Consider the following 24,706-nt stretch of genomic DNA (forward strand, 5'->3'; position numbering starts at 1 on the left):
AAATATGAACTGTATTTCATGGCTCCTACTTCGCGTCAATAATGGGTCTGACGTCACAATTTGGCGGAAAATGCATTGGTTTTGATAGGAATTCTTGAAGAAAACGTGTGTAGCGCTTAGTAAATCGTTTTGTGGAAAATTTTTTTGTTTAGGCAAAGCAAAAATTGTATATTTGTATCAAGCACCAAAATTAAATTTATGTTTAGACGAAGAAAATTTGTTGAGGAAATCCTATGAAAGAAAACACTCTAAATCATGTTTTTTTCGCCTAAGTTTTCGTTTTGGTGCTTGGCATTCTTCGACAGTTTCTGTTTTGTCTAAATGTAAAATGTTTTCCACAAAAAAAAATTTAAAGCTGCGCTACACACATTTCAGTGAATAACTCCTATCTAAACCATTGCATTTTCAGCCAGTCTTTACCTGCAGAATTGTAAAGTCAGGCCCATTGTCAATGCGAATTCGGAACCATGCATATGAATGGCAATAAGTTGCTACATTCCTATGGGTCCCTTACTCAGTACCTTTCCTCAGTTTCATGTTATTTTATTGCTTACGTTCCTGGTTCAGTTATGTTGCAGTGCTTTATGCAAACTTTATTGATTTCATATATAGGCTTGGTAAAATAACCATCATCACTCAATATTCCATATGAAAGATTCTGAAAAGGAAAGGCACTTGAAATGTTGACAGTAATCGAAGTGCATGCTGCTCGTATCAAGTATATTCGTAAATCTGCACAAATAAAACCTTCAAAACTATAAAAGTAGTGTAAAAACATTTTATAAATATATTTCATATTTTTATTGTAGATCAAATGTTTTGGTTAGGGTAGTACTGCATAATGGAGAAAGGTATTTCGAAACCCAGTGAGTTGCCCGTATCATCCACGATACACAGCAACCTGTCAATAGGACAGGTTTTCTCGACGACGTCATCAATACCGATGATAGACACAAGAAGTGGGGAAATCACTTCCCAATCAGTAAAAGAATCGTATCACTGCCCCCAGTGCAGTTTTGTCACTGCATGGAAAAGCAGTTTGTCAATTCATCTGAAAACTCATACTAGTAAGATGTGTGTTGTTGTGTACTGCAATTACACAAAGCAGGGTTTCTTAATTCATTTGGTTCCTTGTACCACCTAGCCAACTCGGTAAACTTCGTGGATCCCCATTTTACAGACAATTTTTACTGGTGGTGTCTCAATACAAAATAAACTTCATCTTTGGAAGTCCTGCTGACCCCCTCAATAGCTCTTAGGACCCTAAACCTGCTGTAATTGATTTGAATAATAATGGGTTGATGGTAAACTTTTGCAACTTATACTAGCTGACTAACAAAAGAAATTTAATTAATCACCAAAATTTGGAGTGTTTCAAATAAATATAAAGTGAACTGTTGTTAAGATTTGCTAAAAGTAAATTTATTTTTTTAGATGAACGACCTTGGCAATGTGCACTGTGCAAGAAGCACTTCAAGCTCAAGCATCACCTTAAACATCATATTTTAACTCACTCGTCAAGCAAACCTTTTAAATGCACCCTTTGTAACTATAAGTAAGTAGTCTAATTTTTAATCAAAATCATTGTGAGGTCTATTTTGTCAGACACGTATAGAAGTCCTTGCTTTTTAAACTGCCTACCTTAGAATAAAACCTCTAAATCAGGACACTCAAAAACCCTGCTATTAGACACAAACCTTAAACTAGAAGTAGACATTTTTCCTAGTATTGGCCTATAACCAATTGTTACAACATGCATCCAAGTTATGCAAAGACTAAGGTATTTTTATTTCATTTCAGAACTGCTGACAATCGAAATATGCAAAGGCACAAATACAACAAGCACAGAACAACCTTCAGGCGCCGTGGAGCAGAAAGGCTTTCGCTTCCAACAATGGTGCCTGGAAGCCATGCAAACTTTGACACCAATATTATGCCATTTATCGATACTGGGCAAAATATGCCACAGTCAACTTCCAACACACCTTTAAGCACACCAAGCTTTCAAGTACCGTTGTCATCACCATTGTTTCAATCTCCAACATCTATGAATTTGGTTGGCAATAGTCAGATGCAATGGGCTCAAAAAAGTCCTGAGGATTTGAGTCACCAATCTACTGCAAATTTGGTTTTTTCTGCATCGTCTCAAATTAATGGCCCAGACAATGTTAACCTGCACAGTAGTCTTATTGACCACGAAAAAGGCAGTGAAAGCTTAGGTATTTCCCCTCCACACAATATTACTCTTATCAAGGAAGAACTATTTGGAGCAAGGGCTAAGCGTAGGTCCAGGACATCGGAAAGATCGTTTGACATGTCACAGCCCGACAAAACACCAGGCAGCCCTACATTGTCAACTGCCAGCGCGGACATTACTGTCGCAAATGTTTGTAGCAATAATCAGAGGAACTACATAACTATTGATTCTGAAGGAAGCGATGTTGCTCCACCGAAACAGGCCAATGAAAGCAAAGCAAAAAAAAGTAGCACTAAACAAGTCGAAGCAAAGTGGAAATGCAGACATTGTGAAATTGTTTTTCCTGATAACATTATGTATGGCTTGCATATGGGATGCCACTCCGTATCTAGCATATATCAGTGCAACATATGCGGAACTGTGTGCAAAGACAAGCATGACTTTATGTTTCATTTTACAATTGGAAATCATGTAACCTAATCTTGAATACATTTGCTGTCAGTATTTCGCTTTTAACATATATGTGGCAAGCATTTTATAATGCTATTTCTGCATTATGGTTTAAATAGTTTCTTTTTTTTTTGCTCGTAAACAAAGTTTAAGATGACAGCTTTATAGTGCTGTTGCATGCGTAATGTTTGCATAAAATGTGTCTTTTTTCTGACTGGGAATTTCTGCTATATGCAGGATACTGCTTATTTGTCAACCTGTTGTGATTACAGGTTTCTTTTATATTTCTTACAAGTGTATTTTCAAAAATGTGTCTTTTGTGATTAAAATCATGAACCAGCAGCTGCGTACTTGCTACTGATTTTATCACCAACTTTCCCATGAACTTGTTTCAAAATTGCTGCAGAATGTTATTTTACATAAAAAAAAATTTAAATCGTGTTCAACTGTCAGTTAAAGTTTGTCAATTGGCAAAAAATAACTTTCGATTTTCAGTATTGTCTTTGCCGCAGTGTTACGTGAACTTCGTCAAAAGTTCAGACTGCTCCATATTCATTTTTGTACAAGCTCGTTGCATAAATTTGTACATTTGATGAGATTTTGTTGTGTATAAATGTCAGTGTTATACGAATAATGCTAAGGTATAAAACTAGGCCAACCTATGCTTGTTCAGGTAGATTGTTTTGAAACGAGTAAAAAGTACCGGTGTATGAAATTATTCGGAACGTAAAAATCGTTTAAAACCACTGCAAAGACGCGAAAGAAAAAAAATTGCAAACGAAAAAAATTTGTAAAGTAATGTGCTCTCTTTAAAAACTAACAATATGTAACTAAATTAATATTTGGTAGAGAAAACAAGTTTGTTCGTTTATATTTTACCTGATCCAATGCGCACGTGACTAAATTTCCGTCATGCATCAATGATTGGATTGGTCAGCTGACCTGTCTGTGTTGTTTTCTCATCGAACGTGCTGCTATTTTTGTTTACCGTGGATGTAGTTTTCGTTGCATGTTTCACGTCAGAGAAAAAGTTAAACTTTTCGTAACGTGTTTACAATAAATTGAGCAAAATTGTGAAACTTTTAATATTCTAATCGCCTTAGCAAGAAAAACAATCATTGCAACTTATGTGGTAGAAAAGTTGTATTTTTGTATATTGCCACTTGCCAGGACAGTTTCCATCGCTTTTTTTACTTACACGCATCTATTGGGTGTTATTGTATCTGGTTACCTCATTTTTATTTAGGTAATTTGGTCCACACATCCTGCAAATTTTCAAAATTTTATTGTTAATCTGCGCAGAATAAACACATTAAGTATATTAACATTATTATCTTACTTCTCTTTTTGGCATGTACAAAAACTCGATGTTTTGAATATTTTTTGCAATTTTATTACATCTGTTGTTATTTGTTCGTTTGCAGATATGTCGTACCATGAAAATAGACACAGCGGCAGCGCCATGCAGACAGGGGCGATTAAAATAGGCCACTACCTTCTCGGTGAAACGCTGGGTGTAGGCACATTTGGCAAAGTAAAAATTGCAACACATCAAATTACCGGCTACCAGGTGGCAGTCAAGGTGCTCAACAGACAAAAGATAAAATCCCTGGATGTTGTGAGCAAACTAAAAAGGGAAATTCAGAACCTCAAGTTGTTTCGTCATCCTCACATCATTAAGCTCTACCAGGTGATATGCACTCCTACCGACATCTTCATGGTAATGGAATATGTACCGGGTGGGGAACTTTTCGATTACATTGTCAAGCATGGCAAACTTCGAGAAAGTGAGGCTCGAAAATTTTTTCAGCAAATCATGTCAGGTAAGCAGATGCCATTCGCTTATAGGCCATGCAATAATTTTTAAATAGATGTTCAACATCAGGTTTTTAGTAAATACTATTTTTGCTATTATTTAAAATTGTAGTATAATTGTATTAACAGTCAACACTAATTTCATCATTATCTTTTGACAGTTTATTTTCCCAAACAATGATTATGCTCTATGTGTTGTAATTGAAGCATATTATCTTTACTGTAAAAAAACAAAAATGTTCCACAGAGCTTTATAAATCATGCTATAAATAGTTTTTTTTTGTTCAAATAATATGCTATGTATATAAAGTTAATCAGAATATTTCCAATGGTTTTCTGTCCAGTATTAGTTGTATTGTTTCAATTTTGTTGAGCTAGATATATATATGCTAAAACTGACACTCTGTGACTAAGTCAGTAGTTTAGATCATCGATGTCTTACTGTATCACCAGATACATTCATATGTTACTATTCTGTATCACGTGTTTTTTGTATCACCACTTTATGTAATGAGTCAAATATTGATCATTTTTGGTAGGTGTTGATTACTGCCATCGACATAAGGTTGTACATCGTGATCTGAAACCGGAAAACTTGTTACTGGATGCTCGCAGCAATGTCCGAATCGCTGATTTTGGTCTTTCCAACATGATGTCCGATGGCGAGTTCCTAAAAACAAGCTGTGGTTCTCCAAACTATGCAGCCCCAGAAGTAGTTTCAGGTAAAATGTTTTGACATGGATCAAAAACATTTGGTGTTTATTCTACTATAGCATAATTTTAGATGTAAACACCTACAATCGAGATATGTCCGTCTAAATGATTTCCTTTTCTAAGCCCTCAAACGTATTTGCTCAGATAAGTGATATTTGTTCCAGCAATTTTCTGATTCTCTTTCTAGTAGGTTTGTTAACACAACTTGCTTAACATTGGTCTAAAATCTCATTGTAAAAGTCAAAAGTATTGTTTTCATGGATAATTTTGTTCTTATATTTAAGTTTATCTTTTGCTCAGGTAAACTGTATGCTGGGCCGGAGGTTGATGTTTGGAGTTGCGGTGTCATTTTGTATGCCTTGCTGTGTGGAACTCTGCCATTTGACGATGAGCACATTCCGACACTGTTCCGCAAGATAAGCAGTGGGGTGTTTGAAATTCCTCAGTACCTCGATGTGAATGCTGCGAAACTGATCCAACATATGCTCAAGGTGAGCATACACATGTGTGTATTAAAATATTTGTTTCGATTTTACATGTTAGAACAATTGTACTTACTATATATCACATATCAAACATTAATCACTCACATGTTGATATAAATTGTGAACAAAGCATTTAAGGAGTTACAATTATTATAATGATTAAGTATGCCATCATATTTCACTTTTTAAAGATAAACCTTTTTTACAATTAGATAATTAGTCTAAAAATTTCATTTTATTACAAAGGTAAACCCAATGAAGAGAGCAACCATTACTGAAATACGGCAATATGAGTGGTTCAACAAAGACCTCCCAAGTTACCTGTTCCCAGATGACGCTGGCTTGGATAGCAATGCAATTGATGAAGAGGCTCTAAATGAGGTAACATTTAACATATATCAAAGGCAGAACTAGGTGATTTAAGGCAGAACTTGGTGAAAAGTTGTTCCACGATGTTCATATTGTTACATGTGAATGGTTTTGGTGCCCCAGTCAGTTTGAATACAAACCAGTAAAAATCCAATACAGTTGAAAAATATGCTGGCAATTTAAAAAATTATAAAATCGGCCAGTATACAGGTTCACTGACATGTGGTTTATGAATTTGACCATATTGTATGTATTTATATATTCAGTATAATTAACAAATTGCAGTGGAAGATTTCAGAATACTTTTAATTGTGAGAAATGCCAACTAATTGATCATGCATTGCCAAGAGGTGAAAAAACACCACTTTAAAGTATTTCTTCAATCGTGTGCACAGGTCTGCAGAAAGTTTGGTGTGAAAGAAGAAGAAGTAACCCACGCGTTACATCACAAACCACCACAAGACCCCATTAATGTCGCCTACCACTTGATTATTGACAACAAGGTACATTACATACAGAACCTCAGCAAAAAGACAATTTCTTTGTTAGCTGTGTATCGTTTATAAATGTGATATGGGTCAAACAATTATTAAGATAAGCAATGTGGAGCCAATAATATGAATTGTGTATAAGCTGCAGACAGATGGCCACTGTTTCGACCTAAAAGGTCTCATCACTGCAGCTGTTTTTTAAGATGTTTGACCATTTCACATTAAAATAAAATTTCCAAAAATAGAAATAAATTAAATCTAACCATCCCAAAATATAAAGTTATAATTGGGCCATCAAGTCAAACTTCCATTTTTGCTGTGACTTTCATAACAGTCTTAAATAGATAAACTAAAAAAAGAAAATATTGAGACGTAACACTTATAACGCATGTTTTAATTCATTTTTGACTCAGATTATCTACAACCAAGCACAGGATTTCTTTCTCGCTTCAAGTCCCCCAGCTTCTGGTCTTACCGGCTTCAGTTTTGCACAACTTGCGGGTCGGTCGCATCCAGAAAGAATCGCACCCATGCTAGATTCACATTCTGATCCAAAGGGTAAATTAGTCACATTGTTTTTTTGTTTCCAATGTAGTATTTTACACGAGCTCGCAGCTAATTATCGTTCATCTGAATTGCCCTAGTTGAGTTTTTCATGAAAAGTGATTATAGATATTGCATTTTTGATGTTACAATACTTACAATTATTGTTACTTAGCATGGTGGAAGAGAGAAATATATAGTATGTTTAATGCAATTATGTAACAATAAATGATTGTCTTGGCCTTGTTATTGTTTTACATACATACATCTCTTCTGTTACTTTGTTTATCAGAAGTTGCATCACCAGCACCAAGCACTTCAAAATCTGGAAAAAGAATGGTTCCTCTCAAAAGGGCCAAGTGGCACCTTGGCATTCGATCTCAAAGCCGTCCCAGGGACATTATGTTTGAAGTAAGTTTCATACTCACTTGATGAAAGATTTATTTTAATATTGCAACAAAACTGCTTGAAATGATGCCAATACACTTAAAATAGCTGTCTTAGCAACAAATGCATCTTAAGCTGTTTAAGTAATGTTTATACTATTGGATTCATATGTGCAGTATTTATATTTTGTAACGTTGTGAATTGCTACCTTTTAAGTTTATAGGGCAATGGCCATGTGTTAGGTGCTTCTCTTAATTAGTGACAGGCTTCTACAGCACATGTGCACTGTACTGTGACAGTAGACCATGTCTTGTTTTTCGCTCAACTTTTCTTATGTTCTGTTTTCTTAATGTCTTTGCTTCACAATTGTGCTTGGGTCATAGCATTTGTAAGCCACATGTTCTATTCAAATAAACAACTAGCGTCCCACACAAATTTTCCTTTTCGTTTGTAGGTTTTTAAAGCAATGAAACGCCTTGGTTATGAATGGAAAGTAGTTTCACCGTTCCACGTTCGTGTTCGTAGAGTGAACACGGTCACAAAGCACATCAATAAGATGAGTCTGCAGGTAAACAGAGTGGTAACTATGCAAAAGACCAAGGTTGCTTGATTAGAAATGTAGGCAAACACCAAGTATAGCTTACATGTAAATAAGAATAACAAAGCCATTATATCCATCCAAACAGTTTTTGGTGAAAAGCAAGTTTTGTTCGAGCATGATGAAGTCCAAAATCCTTCACCCCCTTTTAATGTGACATACAATTTCTATGGTATTGGCACATACATACAAAAAATAGATTATTTGCTATGACACTTTACAATAAAATCTGTTTTAGTTACAATGCCCTTAGTTTTCCAAAACGCTTCAGCAGTGTTCTTATTGCAGCTCCATGGGTGAAAAATTAGTAAATACACTAGCATGCTTCCACAGCTGTACCAGGTGGACTACAGAAGTTACCTCCTCGACTTCAGCAGTTTGTCAGAGGATGCACAAACCCAGTTACTGGACACAACCACTGGACAACTGAGCCGGTCTACACAGGATAGCTGGGATCCGATCGGCAGCATACCAATGGAAGGTAAACTTGTTGGTTAAAAAGCACAGAAGTTCAAATTCTCGAGCTTCGAAGCCACTGTTATTTACACTTTGCTGATAACAAGCAGAGATTTAAAAAAGGCCTGTACTGTATGAGAGGTTTTGATTTTATCCAATAGCTAAAGAGCAATGGTTAGATATTACAATTTTGCAGTGACATTAAAGATGCAATTTGCTGCGTACACTGGGTGACGTTTTTTCCTTTGGGTACAGTACAATGAATAATTACTTACTCTGTCATACTGGAACTACTAGGATTTTTGCCTGTGAGCGACCAACATTGAAATAATTACACTAAAAAGTAAAATATTAGCTTTTAGGGCCACTAAACTGTTAAAAAGGGTCCCTTGGTAAATGCGGGTGTTCCTCGTGTATGTTCAACACGTAAGGTAAGTATCGGCAAAAGTGCGAATTTTAAATCGGAATAAGCGCTGAAATAACGTGTGCTGTATTCAAAACTCACAGACGAACTTGCTTAGTTGTAAATGGCAGCTCTAGCACATTAACGTGCTATACAATCTACATATTTAGATTACCCTTGCAATGACAAACTAACAATTGCACGTGTGTTGCAACCGTGACTGAAAATAGCTGAGATAAACAATATTAAAAAGTGCACCGCTGTTTTTTTGCGTTTGAATAAATACTCTGAACGTACCATACGGTTTAAAATTGATTGGGGCGTTTCATAAGCTTGTCCCGAGGAATAATTGGAAATAATGACGTCACCTTGAAAGTGGCGAAAAAAAGAACAAACCATTTTCCCGCCATAAATCCTTACCTTGCTAATTGGTGTGCGTGAATGCAAATGATTAAACCTGCTTCGATGTTGACCAAGCAGAATGTCATCACAAATGGTTAACTAAAAATAGCACGCTTGTTTGTAAAGACAAACTATCAACTCTTTAATTAGGACCTCTAGTATTGTGCGAAAAAAACAACTGCTTCCATTCATTTCTCGCCAGTACCTCTGTTAATCAATTACAGCTCAACTACACGAATATGAATTATATTATCTTATGCGTTTCGCAGATATGTCAGCTCATGCCTTCTCAAAGAGCGTTCCGTTGGGTCAGAGGCCGCGAAATATCAGCGTAGAAACGGGAGACGTTCATCACACTATGGAGTTTTTTGAAATGTGTTCCAGTCTGATTACTGCCCTGGCCAGATAAGCGGTTTGTTGTGCGAGGTCTCCTCTTCATTGATTGTGACTTTTTTGTGATCTTATTTTATTGTGTTTTTTTGCTATTATCCGAAACTGAACACTCCTAAATGTGTTTAGGCTTGTGATCACGTTAAAGCGCAATTTCTTGGCGCATTTTCATGGTTTAGGGACTATTAATACTTACGGTGAATGACATTGTACTTGCGGAGTGTTACTGAACCAAAGACGAAATGCCCATTATGGAGAATCTTGGTTTTGTCATCCTGTTACACACCGTGGTGTTTTAGAATTTTTGCACTCACCTAAAATGTTTCAAAAAATTGATTTGGTCTGAAACAGGAGATTATTTTATCCCAAAAGTTACGTCATAACATGTAAACGATTGCTGGTGGTTTGGTTCAAGAAAAAAAGTATTGAAAATTTTTGCAACAACCCATCAAATTAGTGCCTTTCACCAAATTGTCATAATCTATCCCTGTTTAAATCCTAGTATCCAGGACTTTTTTGAAAACATTTTCTTGTTAATTGTAAATTCCTGCTTCTGTGATTAGGCTGTTTTTGCGGTAAAGTCCAGCCAGCTGTTAGCTTTTTCACAGTTACAGTACTTAACTGCAATCTATTTGTGATATAAGTGTCAAAAAACTATATCTGAGTAAGTCGTAGCTACGTAAAAAAGGTGTACTGGTTTTAAACAAATCTCATTAGGATTGTTTTAAAAGCTATTGGATTATTATTACTTGAATCTTGTGTAATTGTAAATACCACTTTTTGGTCTATTTGTGCATTTGGTGCATCGATTTTAAGTGGGTAAAATAGTAGAATGTTATTAAAATTATTTTAATTCTTGTGTAAGGGAAAGCTATCTTTTCATTCAGTTTTGAAAATATAAGTTTCAAGTGTGTTTAACAGCAAAAATCATTTCCCCTAATCAAGAAAGTGATCAAATTTTTAATTAATTATTAAAGGTATGTTTGCCAAGTTTATGTTCAATATATACACTGTTTCAACATGCGGAGTTTTGAATGTTTTTTTTTTGTGTCACCAAACAATACCGCATGTTTCAATCTTAATCTTGATGCTTCTTTTTGCTTGAATTTTACGCATTGTTTATGCTTGAACCAAAATACAGCAAAAATTTACACATCATGTGATCGATGAAAGATCCTAACAGCCAATGGTGTACAACCATTTGCACTAAGTATCAATTTAATGGACTGGCATTCACGGTATGTAGCAGGCAAACTCAGCACAAAAATGACATGGGTGTTTTTACCTAGTTCTCTCCGATGTACTGGGAAATATACTCAGCATCCAAGTACCTTATATATATGGTATACCTAATAAAAATTTAGTAAGTAATAACATCACTAAATTAAAAAAAAGTTGTCAAATCAATGACACTGGTAAACTAAATCGAAAACTTGGCATAGCAGTTGTTTTATGACGAATCACAAATGCAAACAAACAAACATTGTATTTGTACAGGCGACTTAAAAGTATTGGCGTAACAAGCACTTTGGAAAAGGTAGCTATGTAGTCAGCTCACCACTACAGAATTTAATGAAACCTGACCAACGAAATACCACTTATGATGATTTGAATTACGCAGTATGGTGTGGCTACAGACTGACCATTACTCATTTAAGATGCATGACAGAATTTGGATTTGCTTACAATTTTTGTGAAAAATGTATGACACATTTTTTAAATCCTGCAGAAGATTATTAACATTAAAGTTTTGCATGTGCCTTGATGATTAGTTTTGTACCATCAAAACCTACACATGCACTCACAAATTTTTCTCAAAAGCCCAAATTTTGCTACAATGCAAAGCGTTTAACTTGAACCAGATTTTAACCAAACAACAAATTAGTACGTTTTCAATACAGTAGCAGTTTAGACAATTCGCAGATCGGAAAAGCAACAAACAAACGTCACAGAAAACCGGCAGAAAATTGAACACAACTCAACAATTAAACCATCAATAAATCCCACAAATAATTGACAACCAATGGCTGTACTTGAAAACGGGGTACAGAACATGTATGTTATCTGAAACAAATTCAGTTATCAAATTAATGAACTTTACAACGGTTCTATTTTTGTGAGAAAAACTTTAACACAGAGATCAGACAGCAATTTTTGCAGTTTTTACAGAACCATAACCACAACAAAACCATTTGGATTATATGACAGTTAGCATGTTCATACATACACAAGTAAGCAAATTGCCAATGTTCATACAGGGCAAAAGGCAGTTGGTATTTATAAAGCGCAGCTCAAACTGTCTTTCTGACGTGTTTAACAAACTGCACCAGATACGAGATGAGCTTTGTCAGTTTGGGCGTGGACATTTTCTCCATTGATAGCTTCATGAAGTGGTGAATGGCCTGAGAAAATAATCAGATTAAGACTTTGACATGCAAGATTGATTAGCAACAAAACAATAAGAAGAGTTTTTTGCCTTAAACAGTCCTTGTGTGTTAACTTTATAAGAGGACAATAATTTAAACCATGGTAGGCATGGATATACCAGTTTATAATAAAATACAGAACTTGCAAATATAATTTCTGTATGTTACTGGCATAAACGTATACTTTGCATACAAACACTAACACTTGGCTGTTCGCCTACTCACCTTTCTTCAGAGTTTCTGCATTGATTCAACAAGACTGCCTGCGCTGTTAACTTGCCTAGTGCTTGGTTCGTTTGTAACAACAGCTGGATCGCTAGCACTGCTTGAGCAAGGCTGCTGTTTGCCTGCATTTAAACCACAAGGCTGAATTCACTGACAAAAACTTCTCTTTTTGACAGAATGGATGCACTTAGTGCAATATACCTACAGACCATATGAAATCAACTAAGCTCTCCCACTCTCAAAGAAGATTAATTAATGGATTTTTTTGTTAATACTTGATTTTGAATTGCAATCAATTTCTACCAAGACATGCTCCTGCCTTTTGGTAAAGACCAAGATTAGAGTGTTTCTCTGCAAATGCAGCTAAGCAATTTTTTTCTGCATTATTATTTCTTGTATCTTTGAGTGACTATTGGGCTTTGACTCTCCAAAATATGTATTTGTACGGAACTTTTCTGTTCCTTTCTGATTACTTTCCATATCATATATCTCTCCTCGGCACTAAATTTATGTTACAACCACCATTGCCTTATAGGTCAAGTACCTGTAGAGTCCGACGAAAGAGTCCTGATCCTTTTGTAGTCGCCGTCAGCCGAACCAACAGAGCTGGATGAAATTGTCCTTGACCTTGCCAAGCGCGTCATCATCACTCCGGGAACTAAACAAGGAACGGAATAATGTGTATCTGCATTGACTGCAAGTTAAGCAGCTATAACTTTCATATAAATACAATGTTTAAAAAAATAATTATTTTTTGCAGAAATAGGAGTTTATTTTATTGGGAATACTTTCTACTGCTTACAAATACAAATACAAAACTATGACAGGAAATTTAACAGTGTGATTTTAAATGCACAACAATATAACATCCCACATTTACATTTAAACAACAGTAAAAACACACAAAACATTTTGATGAGGTTACAAACTGACAGACGTCAACTATGGAAACATATAGGTTTACCTGTTCCTCTCATTGGAAATCGAACAGCTTAAAAATATTAATTTTGTAAATATCACAAATAAAACACAAGAGCCATTATAGCCTTTATGCAATCATCAAGTAATTTCCCACCCAGTTGTTTGTTAACTCAAGTGAAAAGGTGTGTTTGAAAACTGAAAATAGGTTTTAAAAGAAACCTAGTCGTTGTCATGTTTTTTTCTCAATTTCAGAAAAATACAATCGTTTTAAACAAAAGGTGTATATTGGTTGTTATACAGTTTAGTATTCAACAAGTGTCTTTAATGTATAAGCCATGCATGTACTACAGGTCCAGTAAAGGAATACTTTTAGATTAGGTCAGTAATTGAAATCCCAGCACAGTGAGGTCTCCCAAATCAGATAAAGGAGATCAAAGACCTCTTAGGGAGTCCATGAATAATTGATTTGATAGCAAGTGGCCTACATTGGAGAGGTTGATGAATTGCTTGACAAAGGGTTGAGGGGTTATTTTACTGATTTCCTCAGCAAGAAATCAGAACATATTTTCATAAGAAGTGCCCATCAATGGCAGGAAGAGATAAAAATGTCTGGCCCACTTTTTATGTCTGGTTTTTCGTGTCTAGACAGTAGGGTTTAATCCGGTTCAGTCACATGCCCAAATATTTTATTGCCCTGATTATATTGGCTGTATTGCAGAGAATTACTGTCAACACTTAAAGTTTTACTTAGACTTGTTTCAATGCTAGATTTTTTTCTGCTCATATTGTTCTTTCTCTGCAGGTTTTTTTCCACACATACAAGTTATTATACATTGTGTAAAGTTAAAGCTAAAAACTTGTCAATATGTTAAAAAAAAGTTCTGAAACAATAGTGCATATTTACATAACATGCCATGTGAGTATAGTTTAGTGCAAGACCTGATTTTTGCAGAAGTTAGCTCGAGTGCAAAAGGTGGTAAATATACAATAACCTTGCAGTATACAGCAAACACGTTTGAGGCTCAATAATCATATACACACAAAACATGCTTTAACACTTACTGTGGCCAAGACCTTGCAGAAAGTATGTAATGGACTCTGCCACTTTGAATATCTGCTCTTCAAGTATCATGCCTCCAGCATCAGCCATCTGTGATTTAAAAATATAATTTTGTACCTGTTTTTTAATGAACCAAAATTTAGAGAGATTCTAGTGCAAATAACATGTTTTCCAAAAAGCGTATGCAGGACTACAAGTCAAGGTGTTCTGTTTGTAATTATTCATATACCATATTTAGTACTGGTTTGTACAAAGAAAGTGTGTGTACCTTAAATTTTTTTAAATACAAATAAGACCTAGCGTAAACCAAACAGTAAGATTCTGGTTTTACCAAAATTTTGGAGAAAAAATATATTAATAGGCAGCAGAAAAATTACAACTTGAGCAAACTATGGTGCTGTTAAAGACAGCATTCCCCACAAACCTTCCCGCTGTTAGTTCAATTTAAGCTACCCCTTTAGTTAAAGTAAAAAGACCACAGAGGGCACTTACCTTTAGGAAAGTGGCCTTCTTGGGGTTGAGTCGAGAGTTTAATTCAACAGCGTCATCAATAAAAGGTGAAAGGTCGCCCACAAGAATGAGGGTTTGGCATGAGAGAGTTGTTTTGTTGATGAGTTGAGGGTCAGGGGATCGTACCAGGCTCACTTCAGTGCGTCTGTTGGAAATTTCGTTTGTAAGAATATTTTTCTCATGTATAGTAAAACTAAACTTGGTTTAATGCTTAAAACATTCTAAGGCCAATCATAATGAACTGTGAAAAAATCTAAACCTGGTACAAAGCTTGTTTCACATTTAATCTCATTAGCATTAAAATGGATACTGGTGTACTTAAAACACACAACTGAATGAAGATCCATTAGCAAATGAATTATTCATAAATGTCAACTTAAATTGCAGTTAATTAATTGCAGTTTGCCTCAGAGAAGTGTGGCTATCTTACATTTGTGTCTAAATTATCACTTTTCTTTTTCAATAATTAACCAAAGCTAATATATACCACAGCCTTGCTTTTTTATGACACAAAAAATGTGCTTTTACCGTTCATATTCCTTCAAGAACTGCGCCACATTATCTGCCTTCATAAACTGCTTGAAATGCTTGCGGTGATTCTCAAGGAGCTCCTGGTTGACCAATTCCACTTCAGTCTGCAAAACAACACCCATGTTTACAAGCCCACAATTTCAATTAAAGTGTGTGTTCGACAGTGGTATATATCCAAATGGATCAAATATGCAAGAACATGGATCAAATATGGATAATAAAAACTGAAAATAACTCTATGACATTCAATGCAAATTTCTGGCAAATATGTTTTGAATATAAATTATTAAATATTGGAGGCCTAACAATGTATTACATCCGGCAGACCGGCATACACAGATTGTGTAGTATGTTCACTGGTTGTTAAACTTCAAAGAAATAAACAAACGTTTCACACCTTGGTAAAGTGGTAGTTCATCACTTGATCAACAAAAGGTGTTGTGAAGTTTGAAATCTGCAGTTGAAAAAAATATCTTAATATATTAGTAAATATAATAAATTGATTGTAAAAAAATATGAACTTGGCAATGTGTTTAAAATAAAATTATTGAGAAAAGTAAAATATAACAAACAAACGTTTGCCTTATTGGTAACGTTATTGGTTTGCAATTGATGTAATGTTACCACAGAAATACGTGACTAGACGCCGTTTATCAGAAAAACCAACAAACCACTCGACAAACTTACTCCGACCAATGTTGTTGATCTCAGCAGAGTGTGGTTTGACCCGAGGTTAACCAGCGACATTTATCGGACAATCATTAACAAACGCCACACCCCCCTAGACAACCCAACCATGGGGGGTACACAAATGCCCCCCACCTCCGGTTGTCGACAAGATTCAAGGCGTCTTGAAGAAATGCAAATATTTGGCCACAAACTTGCACAGCCGCCTATAATTGTGCATTGTGGGAGGTAGAGGTTGTATGAAATTAAGGCCGTAAGTTAATGGCTTAATGCAAACACTGTTGAATAAATGGTGATACCTTGTCGCCAATCCATGACAGGTTCCCTACTGTAGTTATTGAAGGGTTGGTGACGATCAATCCTTCAATCAAGTTCGGATTTTTCATCTATGAACAATTAAAAGAATGTTGGAAAATAACATAACAAATTTTAACACACCAAAAACATGGTCAAAAATTTACATTTGGTAATAGCACTTAACATGCAAAACTGCTACTATGTTGAATATGTACATTCTATAAGTCTATAGCAGTCTATAAGATGTGGCTTGTAAACAACCAGGGCGTTTGTCTCAAAACAACTAATTATCGATTTAAAACACAGAGTATTAGGACATGTTCTGTCATTTTAAGTAAAACACAATTGAATACAGTATTGATCAACTTACTGCGAATCTAATAAAGACATTCGCTCCAGCACCACATCCAAGACAGATGGCATTTTTAAGTCTGTAAAAAGGCACTAAATTATTTACGCATGTAAGTTTTAGGAAAGCTCCCAGCAAGAAAATGGAATCACCAAATATACAGTTTCAGGAAAGTTTTTTAAAACTGAATGCAGTAAAAGTATCGTACTTCAAGACTGTTGTTGATGTTTTTGGAAATTGTATGCTTTATGAAAAAATTAGTTAACATTTGGACACTTCAAATAAAAGAAAAAATGGGATGTTTACCCAAAATGAGAAAAGACTGTTGGTAACATGTCGGAAAGGTTCTCCATGGACGGATAAACAAAACTGAAACGTAAAAACATTTCCTTAGTCTTCCTTATTAGACAGCCAAAGACATTCATTATAAATATAAATCTGCATTATCACCTAACTGTTAATTTGATCACACCATTGGCCACTAAAAGCTTTTTTTAACAAACCAACTAATGCATGACATAAAACCAATGACATGTTAAAGCTGGTTGGTAAAATAGAATAACTTGTACCCAGCTGGAAGATTGTCGGCATTCTCTTCCTGTCCAGGTGCATCAATGTGGTAAATGCAGTATTTATTAGTCACAGGAGCCATTGCTTCGCTGTTTATCAAAGCAGCAAAGTTTGAAACAGCTGTAAAAAATTTAAAAATGAATGATAAATAACACAGAGATGTAAAGGTACTACGATATGGCACATCACAGGAAATACAAGATTTTCTCATTGATTAAGGGCCAATATCATCTTTTTTTTTGTGAAAACAATGTTTGTAAACCACTAACCACTGCACATAATAGGGAATAACTTATCAAAACACATTTCATGTAAACAATTGCTCACAGTTCAAGCCAATGTCGTGGAAGGTGACGATAGTATGAGCGAGGGATCTGTCTCCTTGCACTGTAACATGAAGCTTGGTTGAATGAACTGTGTTGGCGGCTGTGTAGGTACAGCTGATGTAGTTCTCCTGAAAAAAATATGTATACATATATTGATATAAAAAGTGAGCAAATATTTTGAACGCACTTAACAGATAAATATTTTTGTGGTACCAGGGTTATTTTTCTGTGGTTTTAATTTATTGTGTTTTTAGAATGACACCGAAAAAGTTGATCCTAACTATTAGTCCACTGTAATTACGATTGCGGGCATTTGTAATTTTTGTCAGATTTTAAACAAAAATCATTAATTCATATTAATTTTAGCATACACATCAACATTGCATAGCTACAGAATACAAAATTAAAACTAAAAAAAGTCCCAATTAAACTTTTTGTACCTCAATTTCCTGCACTGCATCTTTTACAATGTTGTTATCACTTTCCTCGTCCCCCCTTGCCTCATTACCAAGCATTTGTTTATAATCAAAACTCATTTTTATAAAGTGCTCACTACTTTCCTAAAGATCTTCACACCAAATGGATTGTTCAGGTCCACCTTGCCTTAAAACTGTGTTTAGACTTGCACAAGAACAATTGCTTGGACCCCCATTAGTATTGATTTTGAAAACTTTTTTGACCTTGGGGGAGCTAATTGCCATTTTATACGTCAGTCGCTTTATATTAGGCACAACAACATGACTAAATCTAATTAAACACAGCCCTGCAAAGCCCAAAGCCCTTTCAATGCCCTTTCTTTGTATAATACTGATTTCATACAAAGAGTGCTAACTAAGCAGTGCACGGGTTAGTGGCTCATTGCACGTTGTCGTGCGCACTTCCCTCAAAACACAAACCAAAAGGAAGTCTAGTCTGCCCAGGCACTAAACTGCAATCAATTACGCATTTAAAAGGAGCTATTGCTCGTTTATGCAACACGTTGATATAATTATTGGTATATACATATTTGCAGCATGGAAATGCCATTATAATATTTGATAGACCAACATTTTCATTGGCATTGGACAGACAGGAATTTAAGTAATTTCCTGTTCAGATAGATTTCAAAGAATGGAGTTGGACCGTTTTTCCTGTAACTACTTGGAGTTAAATGTAAGGTTGTCCCAAAGATCAAAAATGTATTTTAATCAACCAATGTAGAAGAATTACGCAAATTGGTTTGTACAATTGCACTGCACAAAAATAAAATTTTCTGCAAACCTGAGTTGAAGATCCTTTTTTATCAAGCAAAGGGCGACTGTCTGCACTTCCCTTGTCCATGTTAATGCTTATCTCTTCAAGTTCCATCTTTTCAATTTCTTGCTTTCTTTCTAGATTCAGCAACAATCAGCTTGTTTTGTTTATTGTTTCACACACTTATCACTTCGTGTAAAAATCTGGGTGTAAATGCACATATTAGCTTGGATTTCTCTTTGGATGTGATGTTTGCATCACATGTAGGCTATGTGTTTATTGAATGACAAAACATTATGTTTTAGAAACCATACATTCAGCCACCATAACAGATTGAGTTCCAGCGGAAGAAATACAATATCATAATTATTAGACTGTGCACACTGCACAGGCCGAAAAGTTAAAATTTTTCAAAAAAAAAACGTGTCAATTTTTTTGTTAAAAAATGCGCCTTTTTGCATTAGACAAACTTCTATGGCGGCATTGATACACAAACGCTGCAGAACAGATGAAAACACTCTCGAACACGTTGTGACGTAGTACCATAACAAAACGCGTAAACAGGCCTTCGACGCTATTGGCTTGGAGCAGCCTGGCGAACATTTTCACAAAACCAGAGGCGATGCTCTCGCCTCAGAGCAAGCTCGTGTTTCTTTCCGAAATTTGGGCGCGGGAACTTTGTACCAAGCGCCAACGCGGCTAATCGAGCTGCTCCAAACTCTTCTGACTATTTTCCAGCGTGGTCGCTGTTAAATTCACCTCTTTGCCCGTGCAGCTTATCTTGTAAAACTCGCAACCAGCAACAGTAACGTGCTTATCTTGCAAGCAAAATGTTGTTGGAAGTTTATTAACAACGTTCGAAAGCCACAAGCAAATACAAGCGCTATGACTCAACGACCGCATAACTAGACTGCTGCAATCTGCAATTGGTATTGAACGAGATTTGCAAGACTGGTGTTCGTGATGATTTCATGGCAAAAACTGTACCACGGATGTCAATGACAACACTGGTTTCAATTCAATTTATCCAATTTTGAATTTATTGCTGTGCTATATTTTCAACAAGGCTTCCAGGCGAGCAAGACCTTCACAAAATGTACTCCTCAAACCGTCTTTCACCAAAGATTACAAAGCAAGTTCGAGTATTCCCAACAGGCAGCCTTGTTCATCACAAACCACATACATCCGTTCAAGTTCGTTACACACTAACAATCGCATGGGCTTTTGATAACGGCGCGGATTTCAAAATCGATTTGCTCGCCAGAGGAAAGAATCGCAAGCCGCTGAAGAGAAACGAACAGCAGCTGTCGCATGCTCAAGCTGCAAAACAAATCCCCTGGCATTTGTGGATTAAGGCCGGACGCAATTTGGTTTTATACGCGCGGAGAATTTCAACTCGCACAACTGCGGAGTCCATCTTCAAGGCGTGAATGTGACAATAAATTTGCGACCAATGACAATAAAAGCGAATACGCGTTTCCATGTTTTCATATACAATTCTCGAGTGATTTGTAAATCACAACCTATAAGCAAATTTGTACTGTCGGGTCGTGTGGGCCAAAATCCTCTGGTTAACTAGCACAAAGGTAAACAAATAAGAACGCACGTAGCATATCGTTATTCACCACCTGGGAAGCAATACACTCTTGATATCACTGTGTGTATAGCAACAAACTCTTCAAAACACTGGGTACATAAAAACAAATCAAAATACTGTAGCTGGAAACCGCGTGAGTCTTTTCCACAAACATTCAGTGACGTAATTTATATTCGAGACCAACAACAAGCCCTGCTAGTGTTGCGCAGTCATCCGTAAGGGCAGCGTCCAACAGAAGGTGATCAACAAGTTTTTCTCAACACAACTCTCGGCGTCATGTTTTCCACTGTCCACAAATCAGGACAAAAAACAGGACGCCGTCTGTCCCAGTTACAGCAAATAATCATTTTGTTACCCCTGCCATATGTCGCGGTTGCCACTAAGAGGACGAGACCAATACACACACAGTACATTGCTTGGCTGACGCAAATGCGAGGATGATGCGGTAATGATAGGGGATACGTGCGCATATGTACTGTAATCGTAATACCACAAAAACAAACTACGCCCAGTTGAAGCCTAAATGGGCATTTTAACTCATAATACTTCTTACCAATCTGTTACTGACATTGCCAGGCACATTGACAGTGCAAGAAGCTCTTCTGGCGATGGCCTACTGAAGTGGTAATTACATCCTAACGATTGTATACATCCTAATGAATTTTCTGTATGACAACCGAAACGTCGAAAAAAAGGTCTGTTATCGCCAGAAAAGCCTGGTTGCGTTACATCTTACCTTTCAAACGTCGAACCTACCTCAATCACCCAAATCGGAGCAAATCTAACAGACCTTTATTCAGGCATACGTAACAATTCATTGCAATTTCTCTGCCAAGTTTATGTGCGCTTTAAAATAAAAATAACGATATACGATGTTCCCGTATATGTTAGCCAATGTCACGGCAACGTGACAATCGCACGAAACCTGCAAGACCACTTACGGTGTGCCCTAACAAGGATAGCACCTTTTTCTTCAGTTTTCATCCACGTGGATATCTCGCACACAGTTTTGACAGCACGTGGGCATGAGACGCCGCCACAACATGTGATCAAATTTCAACAACTTCCGTTTGCTGACAAACTACCATCCCTCTAGCCTAGCGCAGCATTTCATTTTTTAAATGGAACATTTTCTGCAACCTGGTAACGTACTACATCGTACGAAGCCTAGGAACACTATAGTGCTTAATTGGTTCGTCACCTGACAAACTGACTGAAAAGAAGCTGACGTAAATGCACCAAACAGTAACCGCAATAAGGTAGTGAATCAAGACCTGTACTAGGTTAAGAACGCTATTTTATGATTTAGTTGTGTTTTTTTTGCAAGGCTAATGCAAGTGATTAGTCGTAATATGTCAACTGCTTGCTTGCTAGCGCCATCTAACGTAAAGAAAATCCAACGAAAATATCAAGCTGAAGTGGAACCTTTTCACCCGCAACAACAACATTACGTGGGTGACACACGGGGTTCTACAATCCTTTGCCAATAAATGACATTGATATTTGGTTGCTTTGCGTAACTCAATCAATTTATTACATGCATTTGATCTGTGACTCTAGAAAATTGTGTGATAAACTGTGAGTATTTTTTAAGCAACATATTCAATTGACTTAAAATGCAAAACAACACTGATAGGTGAGGAATTGCAAATAGAAAATAAATAAAAGAGAAAAAATATATTTAAATATCAAACAAAGGTAAGAGATGCCGTCAATCTTAAATAAAGAAGATCTCAGCAAGTTGAATCATCTTGCATCCACATCATTACTTCACTGTATGAAGGAGGCGGTTCTTCATAACTTGGCAGGTCAGTAGCTACATCATAATTATAGTTAGTGCAACATTGTATTATCACATAAAATGTCAGTTCATTAGGTCACAAATTGGACTTTCTTTTTTTTGCAGCATAGGCTACAAAATGGACTTTGCATTTGGAAAGAATTATTTTTTTAAAGAATATGGCTCTCTGTTAAATATTGTGCAGTTCCCAATATATGCAATGTAGCTGGAAGTTGCAACACAGATATTTTGTAATGCATATTTTTAAACTAACCGTTTTCTTGTCGAACTGTTTCATTGATATTGGAAACATGCATGGTTTGCCTAAAAGATATTACAAGTTAATTAAAACATGGATATCACTACTAAACTTGAACATTACCTTGAAGTACGATTTACATTAATTCTTGATAGCTGTTGAATATTTGCACTCATAACACAGGAAAAATCATTACTCAATGCCTTTCTGTAACCCTAAAATAAGTCATTTTGTTAAGTTGCAGGCTATACTTTATCACACTAAACGAAAATTGCATAACTAAAATTTCACTTTTGTCCACTTTCTATTGATCATGTTCAAAATCGATATAAAATGAGTTATGTAAAAGCTGCAGACAGATGGCCACTGTTTCGATCCAAAAGGTCTCATCAGTGTAGCTGATGTGTCACTAGTCACCACAAAGTGGAAGTCTTTGCTTGGCTGTTTGGTCAGCAAAGTCGTCTTATAGTCACACCAGCTGCACTGATGAGACCTTTTAGGTTGAAACAGTGGCCATCTGTCTGCAGCTCATACACAATTCATATTATTGGCTCCACATTGCTTATCATAAAATAAGTTAGTTTTGTGTGCTGTGGTGATGCCTAATCACAATAAACCATTTCCTTGGCCCCCACTTCACTGCCATATCATTTCATCAATTGACCAGAAATAAAAAACGCAGGTAGTAAATGTTTGTTAAGGCCGAAGATATTTTTGAAGACAAAAGCTGGGTTTAAAATTTTGAAAAACCACTAATCAAGGATATTGCTCAACCATTGAAATCAAACTTACATAGTAGAGTGGGCATACAAACAGACATAATGGGAAGCACAAGCACCAGAGAGCAGGATTGGAGCATTCCCTACTTCTGCTGGTGAAGTTGGTGATGCAAATGCAGCTTCCCTTAAAATGGAAAGTGCCACTGAGAACTCCGAATTTTGTTATGAACCAATCTTTCAGAATCGGAGTGAAATCAATCTGAAGGTCAAAAATATGAGATTCGTCAACAAATGTATAACATACTTTGGTATATCGCTATTACGTCAAGTGCGAATTTTGAACTTTCATCCAGTAGCAAAATGGCTTCAACTTTGCCAAGATATTCTGAAAGTTGCTGCTTGATGGTGTTGCTGGTTGGATTGACATACACACCTTTGCATAAAAACAAATTGTAAGTCTGGTAGCACTGTAACGATACCTCATATCGTTACAGCACCTTCAAAAGTAATATGCCATGCTTATTTTAGACAAATTGCACACACACTGTACTTATAGAATTTTTCCATGTAAGCTTCAGAGTGATATTTTCCTCATAAAAACTTACTTAAATATCTTTAATACCCCAACTTACGACATGTTTTTGACCAAAAATTGGACATACCTACAACCTTAGTACAGTTTTTGTGTTCCAGCTGCACTTCCAGGTATGTTGGTAAGTTCAGAAGTCGCTCTTTGACAGTTTGAAACTCAGTTAATGATTGAACTTTGATGTTCCTGAAAAAACAACACTTTTAATCCAAATACAAAACTTTTTGAAAGTTTGTCCTCAAAAATAGTCTTGATGCTTCCATTAATTTGTCTACATGGTAAAATATGTTTGTGTTAGTTGGAAAACTAAAAATATACTTAACATTTTGCTCATAAAAAACAAATTTCTGAGAGAATTTCAAGTTGCTGTAAATTGGTGAGTGTCCTCTCCAAAGAATTTAAACACACACAAAAAAAAACTTTTATCACACATATAGCATTAACTGAGCAAAGTCCTACAGGTAAACATTCATTGTTTTATGTCCAAACATGCCTCAAAGAGCAGGATTGTTTGAATTTGTTTCCAAAATCATGCACTTACATGGGATATGCATCCACAAATCTGTTTTTCTTCCAAGCAAAAACATTGACCTTGGATTTGTCATGTCTTAATCTTTTCCCCTCATGCCGGAAAAAAGGTGAATTGCCCCTGAAGAAACTAGGAATGTGGAAAATACCAATCTCAATTTCAGGAGGCCTTACTGCCATAATTTTGGTGTGAACTACATAACAGCAACACTTTTAACTAAACATATTGTCATTTTTAAAAGCTATGCTTTTCTGTTAGCCAATGGTAAACAAGCTTTCAAAATTGCCTTTATCATTTGTAAGGACTGGTATGCTGCTGCAAAATTCCTTTACTTGCTTTAAAGAGGTTTGCTGCACTAATCTGACCTTGCAGGTGGATGTAAAACTACTGTTTAACAA

General features: G+C 36.0%; 4 protein-coding genes across 7 annotated transcripts; 2 read left to right on the forward strand and 2 right to left on the reverse strand.

The window, feature by feature from the left end:
- The first annotated feature begins 813 nt into the window (after nt 1-813).
- Nucleotides 814-3,282, forward strand: LOC145906093 (uncharacterized). Its single transcript, XM_082993479.1, has 3 exons — nt 814-1,067; nt 1,435-1,555; nt 1,801-3,282. The coding sequence occupies exons 1-3, from the start codon at nt 842-844 to the stop codon at nt 2,675-2,677; spliced, it is 1,224 nt and encodes a 407-aa protein (XP_082849605.1). The 5' UTR covers nt 814-841; the 3' UTR covers nt 2,678-3,282.
- Nucleotides 3,283-4,075: 793 nt separating this feature from the next.
- On the forward strand, nt 4,076-10,847 carry LOC145906797 (5'-AMP-activated protein kinase catalytic subunit alpha-2-like). Of its 2 annotated transcripts, XM_082994248.1 has the most exons (11): nt 4,076-4,470; nt 5,002-5,184; nt 5,477-5,667; nt 5,908-6,042; nt 6,426-6,533; nt 6,935-7,079; nt 7,357-7,475; nt 7,906-8,019; nt 8,383-8,530; nt 9,580-9,721; nt 9,919-10,847. In XM_082994248.1, the coding sequence occupies exons 1-10, from the start codon at nt 4,110-4,112 to the stop codon at nt 9,717-9,719; spliced, it is 1,644 nt and encodes a 547-aa protein (XP_082850374.1). In that variant the 5' UTR covers nt 4,076-4,109; the 3' UTR covers nt 9,720-9,721; nt 9,919-10,847. The 2 variants fall into 2 exon arrangements, with proteins under 2 accessions (XP_082850374.1, XP_082850373.1); XM_082994247.1 differs by having other exon boundaries at nt 9,580-10,847.
- A 320-nt stretch (nt 10,848-11,167) lies between these two features.
- On the reverse strand, nt 11,168-19,034 carry LOC145905558 (protein NDRG3-like). 3 transcript variants are annotated; one of them, XM_082992794.1, is made up of 13 exons: nt 18,863-19,034; nt 17,604-17,730; nt 17,276-17,396; nt 17,013-17,075; nt 16,728-16,788; nt 16,360-16,446; nt 15,771-15,827; nt 15,371-15,477; nt 14,825-14,987; nt 14,335-14,422; nt 13,316-13,342; nt 12,896-13,009; nt 11,168-12,102 (listed from the first exon to the last, which is right to left on the reverse strand). In XM_082992794.1, the coding sequence occupies exons 1-13, from the start codon at nt 18,947-18,949 to the stop codon at nt 12,014-12,016; spliced, it is 1,191 nt and encodes a 396-aa protein (XP_082848920.1). In that variant the 5' UTR covers nt 18,950-19,034; the 3' UTR covers nt 11,168-12,013. The 3 variants fall into 3 exon arrangements, with proteins under 3 accessions (XP_082848920.1, XP_082848919.1, XP_082848918.1); XM_082992793.1 differs by lacking the exon at nt 13,316-13,342; XM_082992792.1 differs by lacking the exons at nt 13,316-13,342; nt 18,863-19,034 and adding an exon at nt 18,043-18,191.
- A 2,973-nt stretch (nt 19,035-22,007) lies between these two features.
- Nucleotides 22,008-24,554, reverse strand: LOC145906635 (uncharacterized). Its single transcript, XM_082994088.1, has 7 exons — nt 24,321-24,554; nt 23,853-23,965; nt 23,514-23,623; nt 23,264-23,449; nt 22,595-22,686; nt 22,487-22,536; nt 22,008-22,248 (listed from the first exon to the last, which is right to left on the reverse strand). The coding sequence occupies exons 1-7, from the start codon at nt 24,485-24,487 to the stop codon at nt 22,166-22,168; spliced, it is 801 nt and encodes a 266-aa protein (XP_082850214.1). The 5' UTR covers nt 24,488-24,554; the 3' UTR covers nt 22,008-22,165.
- Between the last annotated feature and the right edge of the window lie 152 nt (nt 24,555-24,706).

This window comes from Ascidia mentula, chromosome 6 (genome assembly GCF_947561715.1).
Source record: "Ascidia mentula chromosome 6, kaAscMent1.1, whole genome shotgun sequence".
Taxonomy (NCBI): Eukaryota; Metazoa; Chordata; class Ascidiacea; order Phlebobranchia; family Ascidiidae; genus Ascidia; species Ascidia mentula.

Bases quoted from the DNA above. Each gene is read 5' to 3' on its own strand.
- LOC145906797 (XM_082994247.1), top strand. From the start codon at position 4,110: ATGCAGACAGGGGCGATTAAAATAGGCCACTACCTTCTCGGTGAAACG. The intron at 6,534-6,934 runs GTACATTACATA...TTTTTGACTCAG, and splicing joins ACTTGATTATTGACAACAAG to ATTATCTACAACCAAGCACA. The intron at 7,080-7,356 runs GTAAATTAGTCA...TTTGTTTATCAG, and splicing joins TTCACATTCTGATCCAAAGG to AAGTTGCATCACCAGCACCA.
- LOC145905558 (XM_082992794.1), bottom strand. From the start codon at position 18,949: ATGGAACTTGAAGAGATAAGCATTAACATGGACAAGGGAAGTGCAGAC. The intron at 17,731-18,862 runs GTTTGCAGAAAA...TATTTTTTTCAG, and splicing joins AAAAAGGATCTTCAACTCAG to GAGAACTACATCAGCTGTAC. The intron at 12,103-12,895 runs GTACTTGACCTA...TTATTTTCTCAG, and splicing joins TCTTTCGTCGGACTCTACAG to GCCATTCACCACTTCATGAA.
- LOC145906635 (XM_082994088.1), bottom strand. From the start codon at position 24,487: ATGGCAGTAAGGCCTCCTGAAATTGAGATTGGTATTTTCCACATTCCT. The intron at 22,687-23,263 runs GTAAGTTTGATT...GACTTATTTTAG, and splicing joins TTGTATGCCCACTCTACTAT to GGTTACAGAAAGGCATTGAG. The intron at 22,537-22,594 runs GTAATGTTCAAG...AATATCTTTTAG, and splicing joins AATGTAAATCGTACTTCAAG to GCAAACCATGCATGTTTCCA.
- LOC145906093 (XM_082993479.1), top strand. From the start codon at position 842: ATGGAGAAAGGTATTTCGAAACCCAGTGAGTTGCCCGTATCATCCACG. The intron at 1,068-1,434 runs GTAAGATGTGTG...TTATTTTTTTAG, and splicing joins TCATCTGAAAACTCATACTA to ATGAACGACCTTGGCAATGT. The intron at 1,556-1,800 runs GTAAGTAGTCTA...ATTTCATTTCAG, and splicing joins TGCACCCTTTGTAACTATAA to AACTGCTGACAATCGAAATA.